The following is a 19836-nucleotide window of genomic DNA, read 5'->3' on the forward strand; positions in this document are numbered from 1 at the left end:
TGTTACTGTAACCTGCTACTGTAACCCTTCTAGTGGCACCTGCTACTGTAACCTGCCACTATAAACCTTCTAGTGTCACTGGTTACTTTATCCTGCTACTGTTACCCTTTTAGTTTCACCTGTTACTGTAACCTGCTACTGTAAACCTTCTAGTGTCACCTGTTACATTAACCTGCTACTGTAACCCTTCTAGTGTCACCTGTTACATTAACCTGCTACTGTAACCCTTCTGGTGTCACATGTTACTGTAACCTGCTCCTGTAACCCTTCTAGTGGCACCTGTTACTATAACCTGCTGTCACTTTTCTACTGAAACCTGTTACCTTTCTTCTATCACCAGCTACTGTTACCCTTCTACTGTAACCTGCTGTAACCCTTCCACTGTAACCCGCTAATTATTAGAGTGAGTATTAGTCTCTTGGTGGTGTAAATGAATGGATGAATGACACCAATGACAGAGGAGGCCCGATGGTTAAGTTGTGGTATAGCTTCTTTATTAATGGTATATTTTTGCATAGGGAAACATACTCATTTCCAGTAATGAATCCATCAGCATTTGCTGATCGCAATGGCTAAATATGGTTATAATGACATATCAAAGATGTTCATATCCCCCACAGCAGATGAAAAACATCAGGTCAGGAACACTGGTTTAGATTGCTGTCACCCAAACTAGGGAACATTTAAACAGGAACAGAAAGTTTGAGGTCTTAACAGACAACTGGGAGGCCACAAGCCAGGAGAAGACGTAACTACGCCACAGTGTTGGCGCCATTTACTGTCCTTGTCTAAATGCTGTCTCAGAGGAGCAGTTTACATCATCATGCAAATAAAGGTTGATTATTAGCATCTGCTTCAGCTGAAAATCATCCAACAAAAGAACAAAGTACTTAGTCAACGCTCTCTTTTTGACTCTGCTAAAAACTACGTCCAGTCCAGAGCAGCAGCCCTTTTCATAATGGGACTTTTGGGGCAGGCGCAATTACCTTCAGTAATTATTGGGGCCACAATGCATTCTGGGCCCTCTGGGACTCATCATTTGTGCATTAGTTCTTGGTTCTGATCGACTGTCATGTTGTAGTTCTGGTGGCCTGCAACCTCTTTTGGAATGAATGATCTTCTTTTGCTTTTCATTCAAGTATCGTTTCACAAGATTTTTATGATAATGCCCTCTGAGGCGTTAAAATAGAAAAATGTTGACAGATTATTTTTAGGTGTTAGATTCTCCTCATGCATGATTACCAAGGTTTTCGTGTCCTACTGCTAAAGAAACTGTATAATGCCCTGTTGTGTATTAGATATGAAAAGGACTGGCTGGTATGGACTGTAGTCATGCAATAACTGATGAAAGCTGTTGATGTCTATGCTCCCTCTGATGTAAGAGATATATATCTGGAAGCAAGCGAAGCAGTCCTTTAATATAATATCTGAAAATGTATGGAAAAAGAATTTGATAAAATATGACACGGCATTAAAAAGTTCTCTCAGAAACAACATTCGAGTTCATTACAAACATTCTTCAGCACGTGGAGGGAACACCAGAGCTCTAGAAGAGTAACTCAAAAGGTTTTGCTTTGAGAGAAAATACAGAATGGGTTTGAAAAGACAATAAAAATAAAATGAGGGGAAAAAAATCACATGTAAGAAGGAAAACAGTCAAATTAAACAAATATAGGAGTTTTCAGGCAACAGCAGCAGTAGGGTAGAGTGTTAAATCACATTAGTAGTTTATAGAAAAGAGCCCTCAATGAACACAACCCCCAACAAACACACACGGGCAGGCCCACACACACACACACACACGCCCACACACACAAACACACACACACATCCAGCATTCAGCTAAAGATGTGATCTGCAGCAGCTGAAATGCTAACAAGAGAAATCAGTTACAGTTAATAACCTCTTACAATAGTAACCAGCCATCACATCATCTAGCAGTTACGATTCCAAGATGATCATTTGCATTGTTGGCATTGAGCCCATGCTAACAGGGCTAATCTCTGCTAACAGTTGTCAGAACAGCACTTGGTTTAGACCACAGAGTAAAGAAAACTCTAGAGGAAACAACTGACTAATTACGTGTGTGTGTGTGTGTGTGTGTGTGTGTGTGTGTGTGTGTGTGTGTGTGTGTGTGTGTGTGTGTCCTCATGTTTCAAGAGTTTGCTGCAGCGCTGGTGCATTCTAAGAATTGGCAGAGTACCGCATTACTCTAACATGGTTTGAAGTGAAGCAACGGATTCTGACAGAGGAACAGAAACATGTCGGGATCTGGACCTAGCAGTAACTATCAGTCTTGGTTTCCTGCATAAATGGAACCTACTGGACTTTCACCTCAGCCAAGATTTCTGTTCTGTTCTAGCACCTGAAAGTAGCAAAACAAGCTAGAGTGAAAGTCCTGCTCAGCCAGCTCAAACACGAGTCGCAGAAGGAGAGGGAGGCACAGAAGTGTCAGCGCCTCGTGCTTCTTTGTGAATCCAGGAATAAGAACGAAAAAAAAGAACAAAAAAAAGAGAAAAAAAAAGGAATAAGAACGAGCCAGCCATGAATAGTTAGCTTGATGCTAAGGAACCAGTGACAACAGATAAACTGTTCTAAAATGTCTATTTGCAATCTCTCCAGATCATCGTCTGGAATAATCCGCATCTTCTGAATCCAACCGTATGATCAGGGTTAGGGTAAGGTTTACACTTTGGAGATTAAAACTTAGGCTCCAAGAGCTCCCTTGCTGCGCTGGCGTGAACGAGCTCAAGTGCCCATCAGAGCAGCAGCTCATAAGATTCTCTCCCTCAAGTTAAAGATGTATCACACCAGCATAAATTCTGTCTGACTTCAGTTTGAATAAAAATGGATTGAGTGGATTCTTTTGAGAGCTCGAACAGCGCTGCAGGTCAAGGATGCTACTGCTGTTATAAAGAACCATGAACTTCTAAAAAAGTCTGCCAGTGTTTCCTCTCGTTTTTCTTTACTTCTCTGGATTGTTTTATGGCTTGACAGGTCAGGAGCTGCACAGCCCTCCCCACCATCCAGAGCTGAGAACTCCAACCGCTGTGGTGCTGAAATACAATGAGCTGCAAAATGACGGGCACTGTTCTCTGAAATCATTTCTTCTAGTTTCCGTGCCAACCCATCCAGGGTGAACCTCGCTTCTCACCCAATGTCAGCTGGGATAGGCTCCAGCCCCCCCCCCCACAACGCTTGAGGGATAAGAGGTATAGAAAATGGATGGCAGGATGGATGGAGGGGTGGATGGATGGATAGTTTCCGTGCTATTCACCTGCTGGTCTGTTTGAAGTAAGAACGTAATTTGTTTGCATGCCAGCCATCACTGAAGTGTGCAGCAGTTTCTTTCACCTTCCTAGCTTTGCTGGGTGAGCGTGACACGGCCGCTGCTGTTGGTCTGACTGCACCTCACACGGATGATTTATTTCACTCATTTTGTCAAACAGGATCGAGGGACATCAAAGTGACACACCAGTCAGCTGAAGCTGTCAAGCTTTGTAGGTTTTCTGCTAATTAGTTGGGTTGTATTCAAGACCACCTTAATCAAGACCAAAGCCAAGGCCAATACCAAGACCAAGACCAAGATCATCATAATTCAAAACTTACTTGATTTCAGGACCATAATTGTGTTGGTTTGACATCACAAGGACAGGTGAGACTGAATTATCCACCAATCTAGGTAACTTCTGTAACTGTAACCACCAGTAAGGCCCAAGGTGATTTAAGTACAGCAGTGCACTCAACTGGTCCCAGTCTCGGTCCCAATCCTGACTGAGTCAAGGCCAAGTAAAACTGCAGACCTGATTATTTAAATGTGGTCTTGAGAATAAGAGGTCTGAAGTGCTACAACACTGCAGTGACAAAGTTGAGAGGAAATGAAGATGCTTAAAAAGGACTCCTGACACTCCTGATCCAGAACGGTACTGGATAAGGTGTGGTGATGACATCATCTGCAGGTGAAGTCAAATCTGTTTATGTCTCAACTACAGGTGGCAGACAACAGGGCATCAGAGTCCCAAAGTGCCAAGTGCACAGTGGTCTTGGTCAACACCAGTCAGCTTCCACAATCTTCTGTCCTCCACAACAGTTTTAGGTGTGGAGGTATAAAGTATTTACTGTGTGGCAAGATCAGGGGTAATTTGGTGTTATACTACAATATATTCAGTAGAACTGCTTTTGCATGTCACCCCTAAAATCTTCTCTTGAGTAATCAAAGTAAAGACTGACTCTCCTTCTGTGGCCCTGATGGTCTCTATGGCCTAATGGGCTCTGTAGACTGAGGGTCCCTGTGGCCCCAAGGGTATCAGTCCTCCCCTCTGTGGTCCTAAGGGTCTCTGTTGCCCCCAGGATCTCCCTTTCATTCCTCTATCACATTTGCTAATCGAGAACCAACATCTAGCCCAGACAGAGTTGGTTCCGTGAACCCGTCTCCCAGCAGCGAACCACAACATCTTTCTCTCTGCTGCGCCGCCATAATAGATTAAATGCAAACAGAGCAAAAACACAAAATCACACCTCACCCTGGACCTGGTATCCATAAGTCCAGGCCCACAACTACCACCAGGACCACCACCACCACCGGGACACATCCAGGTGGGCCGTAGAGCAATTCTGCCACCATGTGGCTGTTCATGAAGCTCTTTTGGGCCACAGCTCATGTCAGAGGTCCAAACAAGAGGTCTTAGACTGAGCCTCCAACACCCGATGTGACTCAAGACCATGAACCGGCCCAGGTCCAAACTCTGTTTCTCTTTATCAAATCTGGTCAGGTCCTGATGTACTGGCTCCCTCAAGTCTGTGAGTCAGTACCTGAGGGAGCCAGTGGGAGGAGCCTCTTGCTCTAGGTGAATATTTGAATACACACACACACAGACACGCACACACACACACATGCAGGAATCAATCAGGTAGTGCTGAAGCAAAAACAAATGTCCATAATGTGGTTGTGAGTGTTTCTGATGTGTTAGAAATATTTCAGGATTCCAGAAATGTGGCTGCCGACAGCCAATCATCTTCCCTTCAGCCTGTATATCGCTGAGTATTTGGATCCAGGTCCGGTCCAAGAAGATTCTTTCAAACACTGTTTTTAGAATAGCACTTTTAGGGCATCCTAGGTGTGCACTCTCTGAGTTCTCTTATCATGTTTATTTTATCCCGACAACCTTTTTCAGCGATCATCATTCGCCCTCCATCACATGGCTCACCACTCCACTCAATGCAGCCACGTGTGTCCCATTTAATGGGTCCCTCACTCTGTGGCTTGGCCACCAGCCTGAGAGAGACGATCCACCACAGACCTTCACATTCTAACTTTTATAACCAATAAATTCACGTTGCACGTTTTTATTCACACGGTTAATGTTTCACCATTAATATAAAATAATAGCAACACAAGGAAGAACAACCCAATAACCAAAAAGTCAGGTTAAGAAGACAGTTTGTAGTGCGTGCATGCATGCCTCCATATATATGGTCACATGGTCATTATACAGGGGAGTGGACGGCATTCTGTAGGCCCGTCTTGGACCAGCCGAGCCTCAGACTGGGCCTGTGTGACAGTTCTACAGTAACATCCTGTTGACTCAGTATTCGCAATGTACTACAAGACATTTACTTGAAAAAGGTGTGATCAAATGTGCTCGCATGCTTCTCCTACTTGACAGGAAACACGTTTTATGTGTCTATCCAGTCAGTGTTGATGGTGAATGTAGTTTCTCAGTGCTTGCTGGGCAGACGTGGAGCTGTGCGGGTCCTGCCTCCATGTACCAGCTGGCCACCAAAATCATGAAACATGCTTTCTTGCCATATTTGCCTGCTTAAGACGGTAAGTAAAGACCAGAGTAACCTGACCTGCACCTGGCCAGTCACCACGCCGCCTCATCTATCCCGCTCTATCTCCTTCTGTGTAGTTACGGTTCCAGTTGGAGCTCAGCATCGAGCACTTGGTGACCTTCGCCTCAATGAGCTGCAGCCCCAACTCTCTCCACTGTGTCTTTGGCTGTTTAAATATGATGGAATACAAAATATTCTCTGGCTTGAATAAATATGGCTAAATATCCCAGAGGCCGTTTTTGCTGTTGCAAACACATAACCCCCCCCCCCCCCACCACCACCACCACCACCACCATTTCTGAACTCTCACCATCAACACTGACTAGAAACATCCATAAACATCTGGGTTCTAAGATGCATGATGAGGAGGCCATTCACACCCCGCCAACCTGCTGTGTGTGGTCATGGTAGCACATGCATAGAGCAGCAGGTCAGAGCACAGCGTCGCTCTCGCTGCTCTCTCAGCCTGTGGCTCCTCACCTCAGTCTGATGAATAGATGCTGGCAGTGAAGAGATGCAGCTGTTTGTAGTCCAGGTTTGCTGACTGCAGGGTAGACGAGGAGCATGAGATGACACGGGATGGAGACAGAGAACATTCACACCTCCAATTGAAAAAAACATCAAAAGTGGCAAATTTTCCCTTTCAGATGAACCAGGACGATAACAGAGCTGATTGTGTTGGTACTGAACCAGCCTGTCACCATCAGCTGGGCTGCTCTCAGATCTGCTGGTCTCCATCCATCAGGTCACACCCAATCAACCAGGTCAGCTCTGGGAGTGCAGTCCAATAGTAAAAAATACGACTCCAACAATGAAGGAGAAGCTCGACATTTTGGGACTCTGTCCGGGTCTTGACCCTGAACATTCACTGACTACAGGATGACGCTGGAGGCGACCCCATCAGTCGATAGATTCTGTGAGATGCTAATAAATGGCTTGAGTTTGATAGAAATGTGTTTGACTCAGCTTCGCACAAAATGCAAGTTACCACCAGAATGTGCGACTGCTCCTTTAATCTGCTCTCGAGAGTCTGCCAGGAGAGGACAGACCCAGGCCTCCCACCTCGACTGAGGGGAACGAGGCCCTTCAAGGAGCTCACAGCCCATCGCTGCCAGCGCTGAAGCTAAAACTCTGTACCTGCTACACTGGTTATGGTCAAGCAATCACACATGCAGCTTTTTTTGTACTGAGGTGCAACCAGCTGTACCATAAAGTAAGATCACTTCTCCAAATGTATTATTGTTCTTTAACTGAAGGCAAGGCACATAATGTGTTCTATGAAATATCGTGCAAAATAGAAGTTTAACAACACGGCTATTATTAAAATTCAAAGTTATAGACAGCCGAAGGAAGGAAGGGGAGGAGGAGGAGGAAGAGCAGGATTGGGAAGAGGTATCATGCATTCTTCAGGTCAGCACAGCGACCAGGGCAGCACCATGCACTATACATCAGCTTGAAGCCAATTTGAACAAAACTTTAAACCTGGTCCTACCAAAGCCCAGCTCATACCAGTACTTTGAGTACTGGACCCTATTAGGCACTGACTGCTGTCAACTTGAGCCCCAACTGCAAGACAGGACGAAGGAAAACACACCTGACTGAGTGCAGACGCAGCTTGACTGCATATAAAGTTGCTAGTGGACCAAACAGACACATCCTAGATCATCGGCTGTTGGTGTGACGCAAACATTTAAAATGTACAGACGAGAGGACAAGAAGAGCAAAACTAGAGGGAATTTTCCAGCTACGCTCCACACACACACACACACACACACACACACACACACACACACACACACACACATATACACACACGCTTGCAAGGGAGTGGCTGCTTGGATTACTTTGTGTACCTTTAGGGGGAAAAGTTACAATGTTGCTTTTGTCTTTTCGGGCGGATGGACGAGATTAGTGGATTCATGAAGGATATGATATATACCAGCTGTTGTATAACAATAAACCAATGTTTGTTTGTGTTTACTTTTCCCCTTAACGTTGTGTTGGGAATGTTATGGAAATATTTACCTCTCAAATTCACGTGAATAACACCAGTCAGCATTTGCTCTGAATTTTCAGAGATTAAAACATGGAACTGGTTATAAAATATTAGTCCCTAAAAATCTGTCCTCATCGCCAAAGAGACGGTGGACAGAATATCAAAAGGTCTGTTTGCTCATGTGCCTCCACTGTTGGAGTCGACACTGAGTAGACACACAAATATCAGCGTCGGCACGTCGATGACCTGGAGTCTGAGCGCGTTCTCCCTCGACCGTCACCGACAGACTTGGTGCTTCTACTGACATCTTCGTAACTGCGATGAACATGTGGTTCTGCGACATCACCAGAACCACAGGCAGGGACTCATGCTAGTCCGTGCTAACCTTGTCAAATACTAGAAATAATTCTAAAAGTTCAAATGCTGCAAGGATGATTTTAAGATATTAAATGCCTTTAGAAAGATGATTGGCTAAATGTAGCCAGTCAGAACAGAGAGAGAGAGAGAGAGAGAGAGAGAGAGAGAGAGAGAGAAAATTGTCACCATAGAGAGGAAAATAATGAGAAAACATCTTCCCTCCATTTCATTAAGTCATGGCCACAAAATACAATTTGTTCAAAAAGTCCATAGAAACTGTGGAAAAAGGCAGACGCTTTCAAAAAGTACCTGGCGGGTGACTGGATGAAGCATCTATGTGTCACAGACTAACTTCAACCAATCAGATCGAGGAAGTGAAGCAGAAGCCAGTTGGTAGGAACATGTGTTCCACTAGGAAACTCTTCTTCTTCTGCTCTTCTGGAGGAATCCTCTCCAGTTCTGATGCAACAGGTGGTAAAGCAGAATCTATGCTAACCTCCTCAGTCGCCTACACACCTAAACCCCACCCCTGTGTCCCTGGGCTGATTGGTCAAACCTCTGTTGATGAGGACACAGGATGACTTCTTGTATGATCTCACATATTCAGCTGCCTTGCAAAGAAATTATGTTGTGGCCTCAAATTAATTAAATTGAGGGAACAAGTTATATTTCGTGGCCTGATGTGCCCCTCTCTGCGACCACTACTCAGCTCAGAATACTCAGAACTGCAGCGCCGTCATGATGCAAATGTTTCAAGGTCAGACACAGAAAAGCAAGTTCATGTTCCAGAAACTAGTATTTTCCTATAAATGCTTGTCCTGTGACTTGTTTCCTGTGGTGGCGCTGGCATCAGGATTTGACCTCCAGCTGACCCCGGCACTGTGACTAACCGGTCCCAGCAGCTTCAGCTCTCCTCTGCTTGAATCAGGACCAAAATCTGCTGGCAGGGTCAAGACTACAGTCCAGAACCTCTGGGGACACATTCTAGACCACAACACATTTCAGAGCTGGACAAGAAGCCAGGGGTTTGTGCTCAGGTCCAGTCGGTCACAACCATCAGCAAGACAACTTGGTAGCAGCTGCGTCATTGCACCTCTGTCAAAGACTGGCTGGATCATCGTGCAATGCTGCTGCCTCCCTCATCGCAGACACACATCACTGAGACACGCCTCCTCCAGGTGAAGCAGGGATGAGAGGGGAAAGCAGGTACCATATTCACACACACACACACACACGCACGCACGCACGGCATATCATGCTACAGTTTTAAACCCACTGAGCCCAGCAGCCAGTTCATCACATGATCCTGGTTCGAACGTGTCTCTGCCTCCTCTCAGTTCTACTGAGCCGTTTGACTGAGGCAGCAGCAAACGTCCTCCAAACGTTGTGCCTTTGGCCATTTGGATAAATACTTCATGACAAAATGATCTAAACAAAACTCCCCCTGATACCAGTAACACTGTCCCCCTGTAGTGTTGCGTCGTGTTGGAGGAGGCATGAATATAGCTCTTATATTCCACAATTGTTTTCCAATAAAAAAAGCACAAACAGTCTTAGAAACATGAGCCTCTCCAAGCAACTTAATGGTTTCAGGCTGATGATTGTCAATAAAAAAGACAAAGCCTCTGTCTTTTGGTGGGAAGAGAGAGAGAGAGAGAGAGAGAGAGAGAGAGAGAGAGAGAGCGAGCGAGACGCACTGGTTCAACTCTTCGTTTTCTTCAGGCATATCAATAAAAAATTAAAAAGTGCAAAGAAACATTACATATTGACAAAAAAAGATCTCTCTTTGAAGTCATTCAGAAAATAAGCGAGGCTTATTTGCATATATAATAAGCAGCACCTGCAGCGGAGAGGGGCATTCTGGGTGTGGGGGGGGGTGACGTCTACATTCGCCGTCCCAGGAGGGGGGCTTTACGCTGGACTTGGTGTAGACTCAGGTTCAGGGGCAAAGGCTTGATGTCCATCCTGGGGACACGGGTAGGTTACAAGCTGGGCGGAGCCTCCCTCCTGCTGCTCACGAGTCACGTGAGTGGCCATTTAGTATCGGTCAGAGCAGCTTACTACTTCCATCCAGGATGTCTCTTCTGAGTGCATACACATATATAAGTATGCCTAAATATATACTTATAGATATGTAGGCTCCTCCTGCAGAAATGTCTCGGTTTCATCGTCTCCTTTCCTCTGGGACGGTCCCACCAGGACGAGCACCTTCCCTCCACGCTGCCCTCAGTTGCCCAGATACCAAGACTGGAACACACACAGACACTCAGTCACCACATGCAGCACTTTCACAAACCTGATACGCACCAGATGAGAGAATTCAAAACGGTGTTATCACCTACATGAAGACAGTACTGCAATCACATCAGTAATGCAACACATCGCAGTATATTTCCACACTGTCTTGGTGCTCCAGCTGCTGGTTTGATCTGTGCTGATAAAATCCCACTGTGATGCGTCAACGGTACCAAATAAACAGGAAATATTTGCCTGTTGAGTTTTTTAATATTGGGAGGCCCGGTGGAGCAGTGGTCCTCACTGTGGCCCCCATCAAGAAGGTTGTGGGTGGAGCCCCGGCTGCAGCACGGGGTCTTTCTGGGTGAGTCTCCCTGTTCTCCCTGTTCCTGCTGGGTTCTCTCTGGTACTCCAGCTTCCTCCACAGTCCAAAGACATCAAGAGGGACCAGGTTAATCCAGACTCTAAATTGACCGTAGGCGTGGCTGGGAGAGCCAATGGTTGTCTGTCTATATGTGTTGGCCCTGCCATGGACTGGTGACCTGTCCAGGGGGAAGGCTGCTGGGATAGGCTCCACCCCCACCACCCTGAACAGGAGAAGATGGAGAACATGGAGGGATGGAAGGATGGATGGATGGATGAGTGGATGAATAAAGTTTTTAATATCAGGTGATGTATGTTTTACTCCCCAAATTCATTGTGTTGAAATTTGATTGTTAACAAGTCTTTAAAAGCATAATACGTGTATCTAGACATACTAATACATCATAAGCAATTCAGAACTACAATGAAAGTAATTCTATTTGTATAAAATCGTTTGACAAATAACAGGCAGCATGGCTCAGGGGTCGAGTGGCCGTCTAGCAACCAAGGGGTCGTTGGTTCGATCCTCAACCTCAGTGACCATGTCCAAGTGTCCTTGAGCAAGATACTGAAACCATAATTGCTCCTGATGAGTAGGTTGGTGCCTTGCATGGCAGCCTCCACCATCAGTGCGTGAGTGTGTGTGTGAATGAGACCACACTGTAAAGAGCTTTGAGTGTCGCGAAGGTAGAAAAGCGCTATATAAAACTGAGTCCAATTGAATCCTTTTGCCTTGAAGTTACTCCTTATTTTTGATGCTCTCAGGTGAAGGACGTGTTCCTGATGCACCTGTTGAGTTGCTGCTCAAACAAATGAACTTTCAAGTTGAATGTGAGGCTGTTCTCTTGTATTCAGATTCAGGGGCCCGTTTCATCACATGTGCAAAATGCTGCAATTTGTTTGGAGCCCAATGATGGAGAGATGAAATTAAAAGGATGACAACAACATAAAATCAACACCTTTTTTTTTAGATTTTCTTGCAAACTTCACTTTCTCCCAGAATGGAAAAAGGTTGAAAGCATCATGACACTTTAGTGTGTGTCATTTTGAAAAGATCCAAATGGAGCAATGAACAAAGGTAGTGGAGAAACCTCCACAACCCCAATAAACGCCACGCTAGTGGCTCCAGGTGAAGTTTGACTTTGGGTTTTTCCTCTGAAAATATTTCTCAGGAGGAAGCAAAACTAGTTATGTAGATTTTTTTCACCCATCAATCCATTCTCTCTCCATGTCCCCCCAGGAGCTCTTTGGATCAACATCATTTCCTCTTCTGTTCCCTGATAGCAAATTTCCTTTGTCCTGGATGGAGGACTGAACAGCAAAGCTGCAGCCCACGTAAGGAGGAGGATGAGGGCCTGAAGGCCCGTCAGCTGCAACAGAATCACAACAAAGCCAAGAACAAAAACACAGTGCTGGGAGACCTCCTCCAGTTGTGCTCCTCTACCAGAGGTCAAGAGTCTGAGGGTCCTACAGTATCTCATCTGGTCCTGGACTGAGCTCTTCTGCACTGAGACCTAAAGTGTTGGACCTGGAACCTGCTGGAGACACCCTCCAAGTTTGGGGTCCCCTCCCCCCTTCACCTACATCTCCTTCCAGCTCCTGGTATCCATCAAGCTCCTGGTACCTCCTCAGGTTCTGGTACCTCTCCAGATCTTGGTATGTCTCCAGATCCTGGTACCTCTCCAGGTCCTGGTGCCTCTCCAGGTCCTGGTATCTATCCAGCTCCTGGTATCTATCCAGCTCCTGGTTCTCATTCTTCTGGTGCTGCTTTCTCTTGGATGCTCCATCTATCACCACCACCTTCTTCTGCTGGTGGTCCATAAGCACCAGGTCCGCTTGGTTAGCCAGCACCAGTTAGTCCCACAGAATCCAAGCTTGGTCATTCTCCTGCACTTTAGCAGGGTGCATCCTGCCCTTCGGACCTCAGGCCCTGTCTCAGACCAGATGTGCTGGTCCACCATGCAGCTGCTTGGTTCTTGTGCTCCGTGGAGGCCCTTCCTGCCAGCATCTCCCCCCCTGCTGCTATGTGCTGAAAAGTCTCAGGGCGGTCTAGACCCCGGGCTGCTCCTGGGGTCCTGTCTGGTGGCCTAGACCAGGACTGCTCCTGGGGTCCTGTCTGATGACCTAGACCCAGACTGCTCCTCTACATCGGGTTCCTGTTGCCAGTGGTTTTCACTCAGCAGCTCATCTTTGGGGGTCATCGTTCTGATGTAGTCTTTGGTGGTCTGGTCTTGGCCAGTGGCTCTAACCCTCACCAGTCCTGGGCCTCCCTCGCTCCTCTTCATGGCCAGTCTCTGGGAGCTGGACTTGAGGTACCAGTGACAGTTGTATTTTTCACTTCAGTAAGGATATAGTTGTAGTAATTTATATATATATATATATATATATATATATATATATACTGTATATATGAGTGTGTGTGTGTATATATATATATATAGGTAATTTACTTTAACTTCATTCTTTATACACATATGTGTGTGTAATGAGAATATATACATATATATGTATATATATATATATATATACATATATACACACATACACACACACACACACACACATATATATATATATATTTATATATATATGTGTGTGTGTGTGTTTGTATAGGTATATGTACAGAGGTGGTTATGACATCATCTCATCGTCACTGATTAAACTATCAGAAAATACCTGAAGCTGAGATCAGCTTCTGTTCACCTGAACGAGAAGGACCTCAGCCATGTGGCTGTGACAGAGAGCGAGGGAGGGAGAGAGAAAGAGAGAGGGGGAGAGAGGATCTCTGGCTCAGCAGTATGTCAGCGATGTTTGTGGCTCTGATGCACTGCAATGCAGCAGCCATGATACGATCCAGCCAGCAGCCCCCCCCCCCCCCCCCCAAATCCTTCGACCCTGCCTGCATTCTCAGCCGTCAACTTCTGATCTGATGTTCTCCTCAAGCTGTGTTTTTAGACATTTTTATATTTATGGCCAAATACCCCTCCACCCCCCCCCCCCCAAAAAAAACAAAAATACACACACACACACACACACACACACACACACAATGTGCGTTGACCATGCAAAATGCAGTGTACTGTACTAACCTGGGCTTGGTAGAGTCCACCTGGGTCTCGAGGGGTGACTCCAACAAATGAGGAGCGGTTAGCAGGGGGGGTCCCAGGGGCCGAGTACGCTGCAGATGTTTGCATTGACATCATCAGTTCAACGATCTGTGTTTTTACCTGCAACTGCTCAGAGCTCTAACTACAAATGCAAGGCTCAATGAAGATCTTTGTCTGAGGAGAAGATGATGCAGTCATGCTAACAGCTCCACGCTAACAGGTCTGAACTAACAGGTTTAAGCTTATAGGTCCAAGCAAAAAGGTGTAAGTTAAAAGGTCCAGGCTCCTCCTGAGGACTCAGCAGGCTCCTGCAAATCTTCAGTTAATCTGTTTTGGATGAGTTTTATGAGCTAAGCTGAGAAAACTACAGTTCAAGATATTTGGGGACATTTTGGCATAATTAGCATGTGAATTATTATCAAGGTGTTTTGCGTGTCACAGTTCATGACCAGAGGTGATACCGTGTTCAAGAGAACGGGACAAACAGAAAACCCAAAAATGATTGTTGGCGCGAAGAGATTAAATATAGAACAATAAATGAGTTGTTTAGGTCGTGTGGTATCAGTAAGCGGGAGTGGTTGTCTGTGGCTGTGACCCGACTGTGATTTATTTAAATGTATTTGCTCATGTAACAGGAAGAATATTGTTTAATCTCATTCATTCATCATGAATGAATGAGCCGGTAACTAAATAGTCAGTGTTGTTCACCATGTCACCGTTCGTGACCTAAACTCCCGCTGCAGAGCACTTCCTAATGAGTGCGCCTACATAAGGAGCTGCTGCGTTAGTGACACATCCTCCAACTCTATAGTTGTAACCAGTAATTATGTCTACTTCATGTGTTAGAGTCCCGGTATAATTAGTAATATATTAACACTCATACTAAACTGATACTTAGTGAATTAAATGTGAAACTAGTTCAGAAAACAAGCTCCAGGATGAAGTTGTTTTTTGATGATATGTGAGAAAAACACTGATCAATGATCAGTTTTATCCTGTCAGTTGATTTGTTCTGTTTCTACTGAAATGGACAACCATCCTACAACCTTTGTGTCAAGGCTAAGGCCTTACCCTGCAGTACTCTTGTTACTGAAAGAGATGGTTACTTTTCTGTATTACATATTTGTATTACAGGGCTGCACGGTGGTGGTGTTCGAGTCCCGGCTCGGGCGCGGGATCTTTCTGTGTGGAGTCTCCATGTTCTCCCCGTGCCTGCGTGGGTTCTCTCTGGTACTCCGGCTTCCTCCCACCGTCCAAAGACATCAATTTGGGGACGAGGCTGATTTATTTCTCTAAATTGACCGTAGGTATGAATGTGAGTGTGAATGGTTGTTTGTCTCTGTGTGTTGGCCCTGCGATGGACTGGCGACCTGTCCAGGGTGAACCCCGCCTCTCGCTCATAGATGCTGGGATAGGCTCCAGCCCCCCGCAACCCTTACTAGTAGGGAATAAGCGGTAGACGGCGATGGATTTGTATCACAATTTATGTAGATATTTAAATAGCTTGTTATTGAACAATGTTGTTTGCTTATTTCACTGTCTCCTTTGTGACATTTCTGTTGCTCACTGTCACAAACAAAGGGAGAATGATAAGAGAAAGTGCCTCTGACTTGTACTTCATTCACAGGAATACCAAGAAATAGACATAGGACATGGTAAATTTGTTTTTGATAGAGTTTACTTGAAACACACTATATGCATCGCATACAGTTTGCCACCAGTGGAGTGGAGAAGTTCACCAGCAGTGTGTAGCTGATGTCAGAGTTGATTGACATCAAGTTCTAGTGTGGCTTCTCTATGTTTCCTACACACAAACACATTTCTTCCTCTAAACCATCTGCCTGTCTCCAAGACCCCACCTCCATCTGACTTTCCTCAAAACACAAGCTTATTGGAGGATTCAGTCGGGTTCCAGGTTCATCCTAGCACAGAAACAGAACTAGTCAAAGGTACCATTGACCTCCTACTGGTACCAGACGAGGGACTGGTCTCTGTGCTGGTCTGATTAGATCTTAGTGCAGCTTTGACACCATTGACCACCATATCCTTCTACAGAGACTGGAACCTGTCACTGGTATTAAAGGAACCACACTAAACTGGTTCAGGTCATATTTACTAGGTCATCTCAGTTGGTACCAGTTAATGATGGTTCCTCTGAGACCACTACAGTCAGTTCTGGTGTTCCACAAGGGTCTGTGCTTGGACCAGTCCTCTTCACCCTTTACCTGCTTCCTCCAGGTCACATTGGTGGATAGATAGATGGGTGTTTAGAAGGATGGGTGGATGAGCAGATGGATGATTTATCGACGGGTGGATGACTGGATAGATGGATGAGTGGATAGATGGATCAGTGTATGGGTGTATAGATGGATGGATGGATGGATGGGTGGATGAGTGGCTAGATGGATGGATGATAGATAGAAGGCTGGATAAATGTATGGATGGATGGATAGATGGATAGGTGCATGAGTGGATAGATGGATGGGTGGATGAGTGGATGAATGGATGGGTAGATAGATAGAAGGGTGGTTAGATGGATGAGTGGATAGATGGATTTGTGGATAAGTGGATTGGTGGACAGATGGATGGGTGGATGAGTGGATGAATAGATGGGTGGATAGATGGATTGGTGGATGAGTGGAAAGATTGATGATGGATGGATGGATGATGGAAGGTTGGACAGATGGATGGATAGATGAGTGGATGGGTGGATGAGTGCATTGGTGGATGAGTGGATGAATGGATGAGTGGATATAAGGTTAGATGGATGGTGAATGGGTGGATGGTTGTATAGATAGAAGGGTGGTTAGATGGATTAGAATGGAATGGATAGATGGATGGTTGATAGATGGATCGGTGGATGAGTGGAAGAGTAGATGGGTGGATAGATGGATTGGTGGATGGGTGGATGAGTACAGGGTTGGATGGGTGGCTAGATGGATTGGTGGATGAGTCGATGGGTGGATGGGTGACTCCTAAAGGTTTTAGACACTTACTGGGGGATGTCGGGGAGTTTGCACCTCCGTCAGATGATGTGGTAGTAGCCTTGGACTCTGCAGACAGTGTGGGCCTGGGGAGGGACGAGGGGGGTGGACCCAGGGAGGGTGCTGGTCCAGGAGGTGCCAACATCTGAGAGGAGATGTAGTGACTGGGCACTTTAATCTGGTTACTGCCATTCAGCTGCGAACGTCCGAGAAAAATGCAATTAAACTCCATTTCATGAGCTGCAGGCCATTCACACACAAAGATCTAATGACCAGGAAGCAGAAAAGCACCTATAAATGTTTCACTGGGTCCAGGGGGACCTGGACATTGAAGGCTACAACAGTTTTAGCTTCAGCCAAAACTGTAGCTGCTTTGACTTTACCTGCCAATACATGGCTGTGGAGCTGTTCCTAAATTTGAATTACAAGAAAATAAGGAGCTAGTTTACAGTTAGACTCTGGATCAGCACTAGAGGATCAGCACTAATGGATAAGCAATAGAGGATCAGCACTAATGGATCAGTTCAAGAGGATCAGCGTAGAGGATCGGCATTAGAGGATCAGCAACAGGGAATCAGCACTAGAGGATCAGCATTTGAGGATCAGCAACAGGGAATCAGCATGAGGGAATCAGCACTACAGGATCAGCACTATGGGATCAGCATGAGAGGATCCACATTAGGGGATCACCACAAAAGGATCAGCATTACAGGATCAGCACTAGAGGATCAGCATTAGAGGTTCAGCACGAGAGGATCAGCATTAGGGGATCACCACTAGGGAATTAGCACTAGAGGATCAGCACTAATGGATCAGTATTGGAGGATCAGCACTAGAGGATCAGCATTAGAGGATCAGTACTAATAGATCAGCATTAGAGGATCAGCACTAATGGATCAGTACGAGAGGATCAGCATTAGATGAGCCACATTAGTGGACCAATACTAGAGGATCAGCATTAGATGATCCACGTTAGTGGACCAGTACTAGAGGATCAGCATTAAAGGATCAGCACTAGAGGATCAGCATTAGAGGATCAGCACTAATGGATCAGCAATAGAGGATCAGCACTAGAGGATCAGCACTAACTGATCAGTTCAAGAGGATCAGCGTAGAGGATCAGCACTAATGGATCAGCAAAAATGGATCAGTATGAGAGGATCAGCGGTAGAGGATCAGCACTAATGGATCAGTATGAGAGGATCAGCAGTAGAGGATCAGCATGACAGGATCAGCAACAGCAGATGAGCACTAGAGGATCAGCATTAGGGAATCAGCACTAGAGGATAAGATTTAGAGGATCCTCACTAGAGGATCAGCTCTAGTGGATGAGGATTAGAGGATCAGCATTAGAGGATCAGGACTAGAAGACAGCATAAGAGGATCAGCATTAATGGATCAGTGTTAGAGGATCAGCATCAGAGGATCAGCACTGAGGATCACCACGAGAGGATCAGGATGAGAGGATCAGTATTAGAGGATCCGTATTAGAGGATCAGCATTAGAGGATCAGCACTAGAGGAAAACCACTAGAGGATCAGGACTAGATGATAAGAATTGGGGGATCAGCACTAGAGGATCAGCACTAGATGATAAGCATGAGGGGATCAGCTCTAGATGATCACCACGAGAAGATAAGCATTAGAGGATCAGCATTAGGGAATCAGCACTAGAGGATTACATTTAGAGGATCTGCACTAGAGGATCAGCAATAGAGGATCAGCATTAGAGGACCAGCACGAGAGGATCAGCATTTGAGGATCAACACTAGAAGACAGCATAAGAGGATCAGCATTTATGAATCAGTGTCACAGGATCAGCATGAGAGGATCAGCACGAGAGGACCAGCATTAGGGGACAAGCATTAGTGAATCAGTGTTACAGGATCAGCATGAGAGGATCAGCACTGAGGATCACCACCAGAGGATCAGGATTAGAGGATCAGCACTAGATTAAAAGCATTAGGGGATCAGCATTAGAGGATCACCACTTGAGGATCAACATTAGAGGATCAGGTTTAGAGGATCAGTATTAGAGGATCAGCACTAGAGGATCAGCAATAGAGAATCAGAAGCAGAGGATCAGCACGAGAGGATCACCACTAGAGGATCATCATAAGAGGATCACCACTAGAGGATCAGCATGAGAGGATCGCCACTAGAGGATCAGCACGAGAGGATCAGCATCAGAGGATCACCACTACAGGATCAGTATTAGAGGATCAGTATTAGAGGATCAGCACTAGAGGATCAGCACGAGAAGATCAGCATCAGAGGATCACCACTACAGGATCAGGAGTGGAGGATCAGCATTAGAGGGTCAGCACAAGAGGATCAGCACTAGACAATCAGAATTGGAAGATCAGCACTAGAAGATCAGCACTAGAGGATCAGCAACAGAGGATCAGCACGAGAGGATCAGCACTAGGGGATCAGCACTAGGGGATCAGAACTAATGGATCACTATTAGAGGATCAGCACTAGAGGATCAGCATGAGTGCATCAGCACTCAAAGATCAGTATTAGAGGATCAGCACTAGGGGATCAGCACTAGAGGATCAGCACGAGAAGATTAGAGTTAGAGCAGAGAGCGGATAGCATTTCATCACTGACTGTACTCACTGAGCTGGGGGTTTGATTGGCAGGGTCACAGGCCAGTGACACCAGGTCTTTGAGAGGGTCCTGTGCCAGGTGAGGAGGGTAGCGGATCGCTCCATGGGGGAAGTAAGACGAGGTTGGGAAATGAAGAGATGAGGAGGGGTGTGGCCTGGAGAGACCTGGACAGGTAGGAGAGAAGACATCATGGCCACACAGAATGGCTCCTCACTTGGAAACTTATGGAGGTAGATTTGTGTCTTTATTATTCAATCAGAAAATGTGTTTTCAATTAAAAAAAGCTTCCCTTCAATCCATAAAAACCTTCTTCAATCATTGAAAAAAAAAACGTGTTTGAATGCCAA

The 19836-nt window shown here is 45.6% G+C and overlaps 1 protein-coding gene across 6 annotated transcripts in view; it reads right to left on the reverse strand.

The window, feature by feature from the left end:
• Positions 1–6125: 6125 nt before the first annotated feature.
• nfic (nuclear factor I/C) overlaps positions 6126–19836 on the reverse strand; it is a 64994-nt gene continuing 51283 nt past the window's right edge. For 4 of the 6 annotated variants that reach the window (XM_086224243.1, XM_086224246.1, XM_086224245.1 and 1 more), the window contains 4 exons: positions 19499–19653; positions 16890–17073; positions 13876–13964; positions 10589–11010 (listed from right to left, as the gene is read on the reverse strand). In XM_086224243.1, coding sequence (XP_086080369.1) covers positions 10933–11010; positions 13876–13964; positions 16890–17073; positions 19499–19653 — 506 coding nt within the window. In that variant the 3' untranslated portion in view covers positions 10589–10932. Of the gene's footprint in view, positions 10436–10587; positions 11011–13875; positions 13965–16889; positions 17074–19498; positions 19654–19836 lie in introns of those variants that run through there. The other 2 variants (XM_086224247.1, XM_086224249.1) reach the window with 2 other exon arrangements.

The sequence above is a fragment of the Aulostomus chinensis genome, chromosome 14 (assembly GCF_037954235.1).
Source record: "Aulostomus chinensis isolate RoL2024-O1b breed Wild chromosome 14, RoL_Achi_v1.0, whole genome shotgun sequence".
NCBI lineage: Eukaryota > Metazoa > Chordata > Actinopteri > Syngnathiformes > Aulostomidae > Aulostomus > Aulostomus chinensis.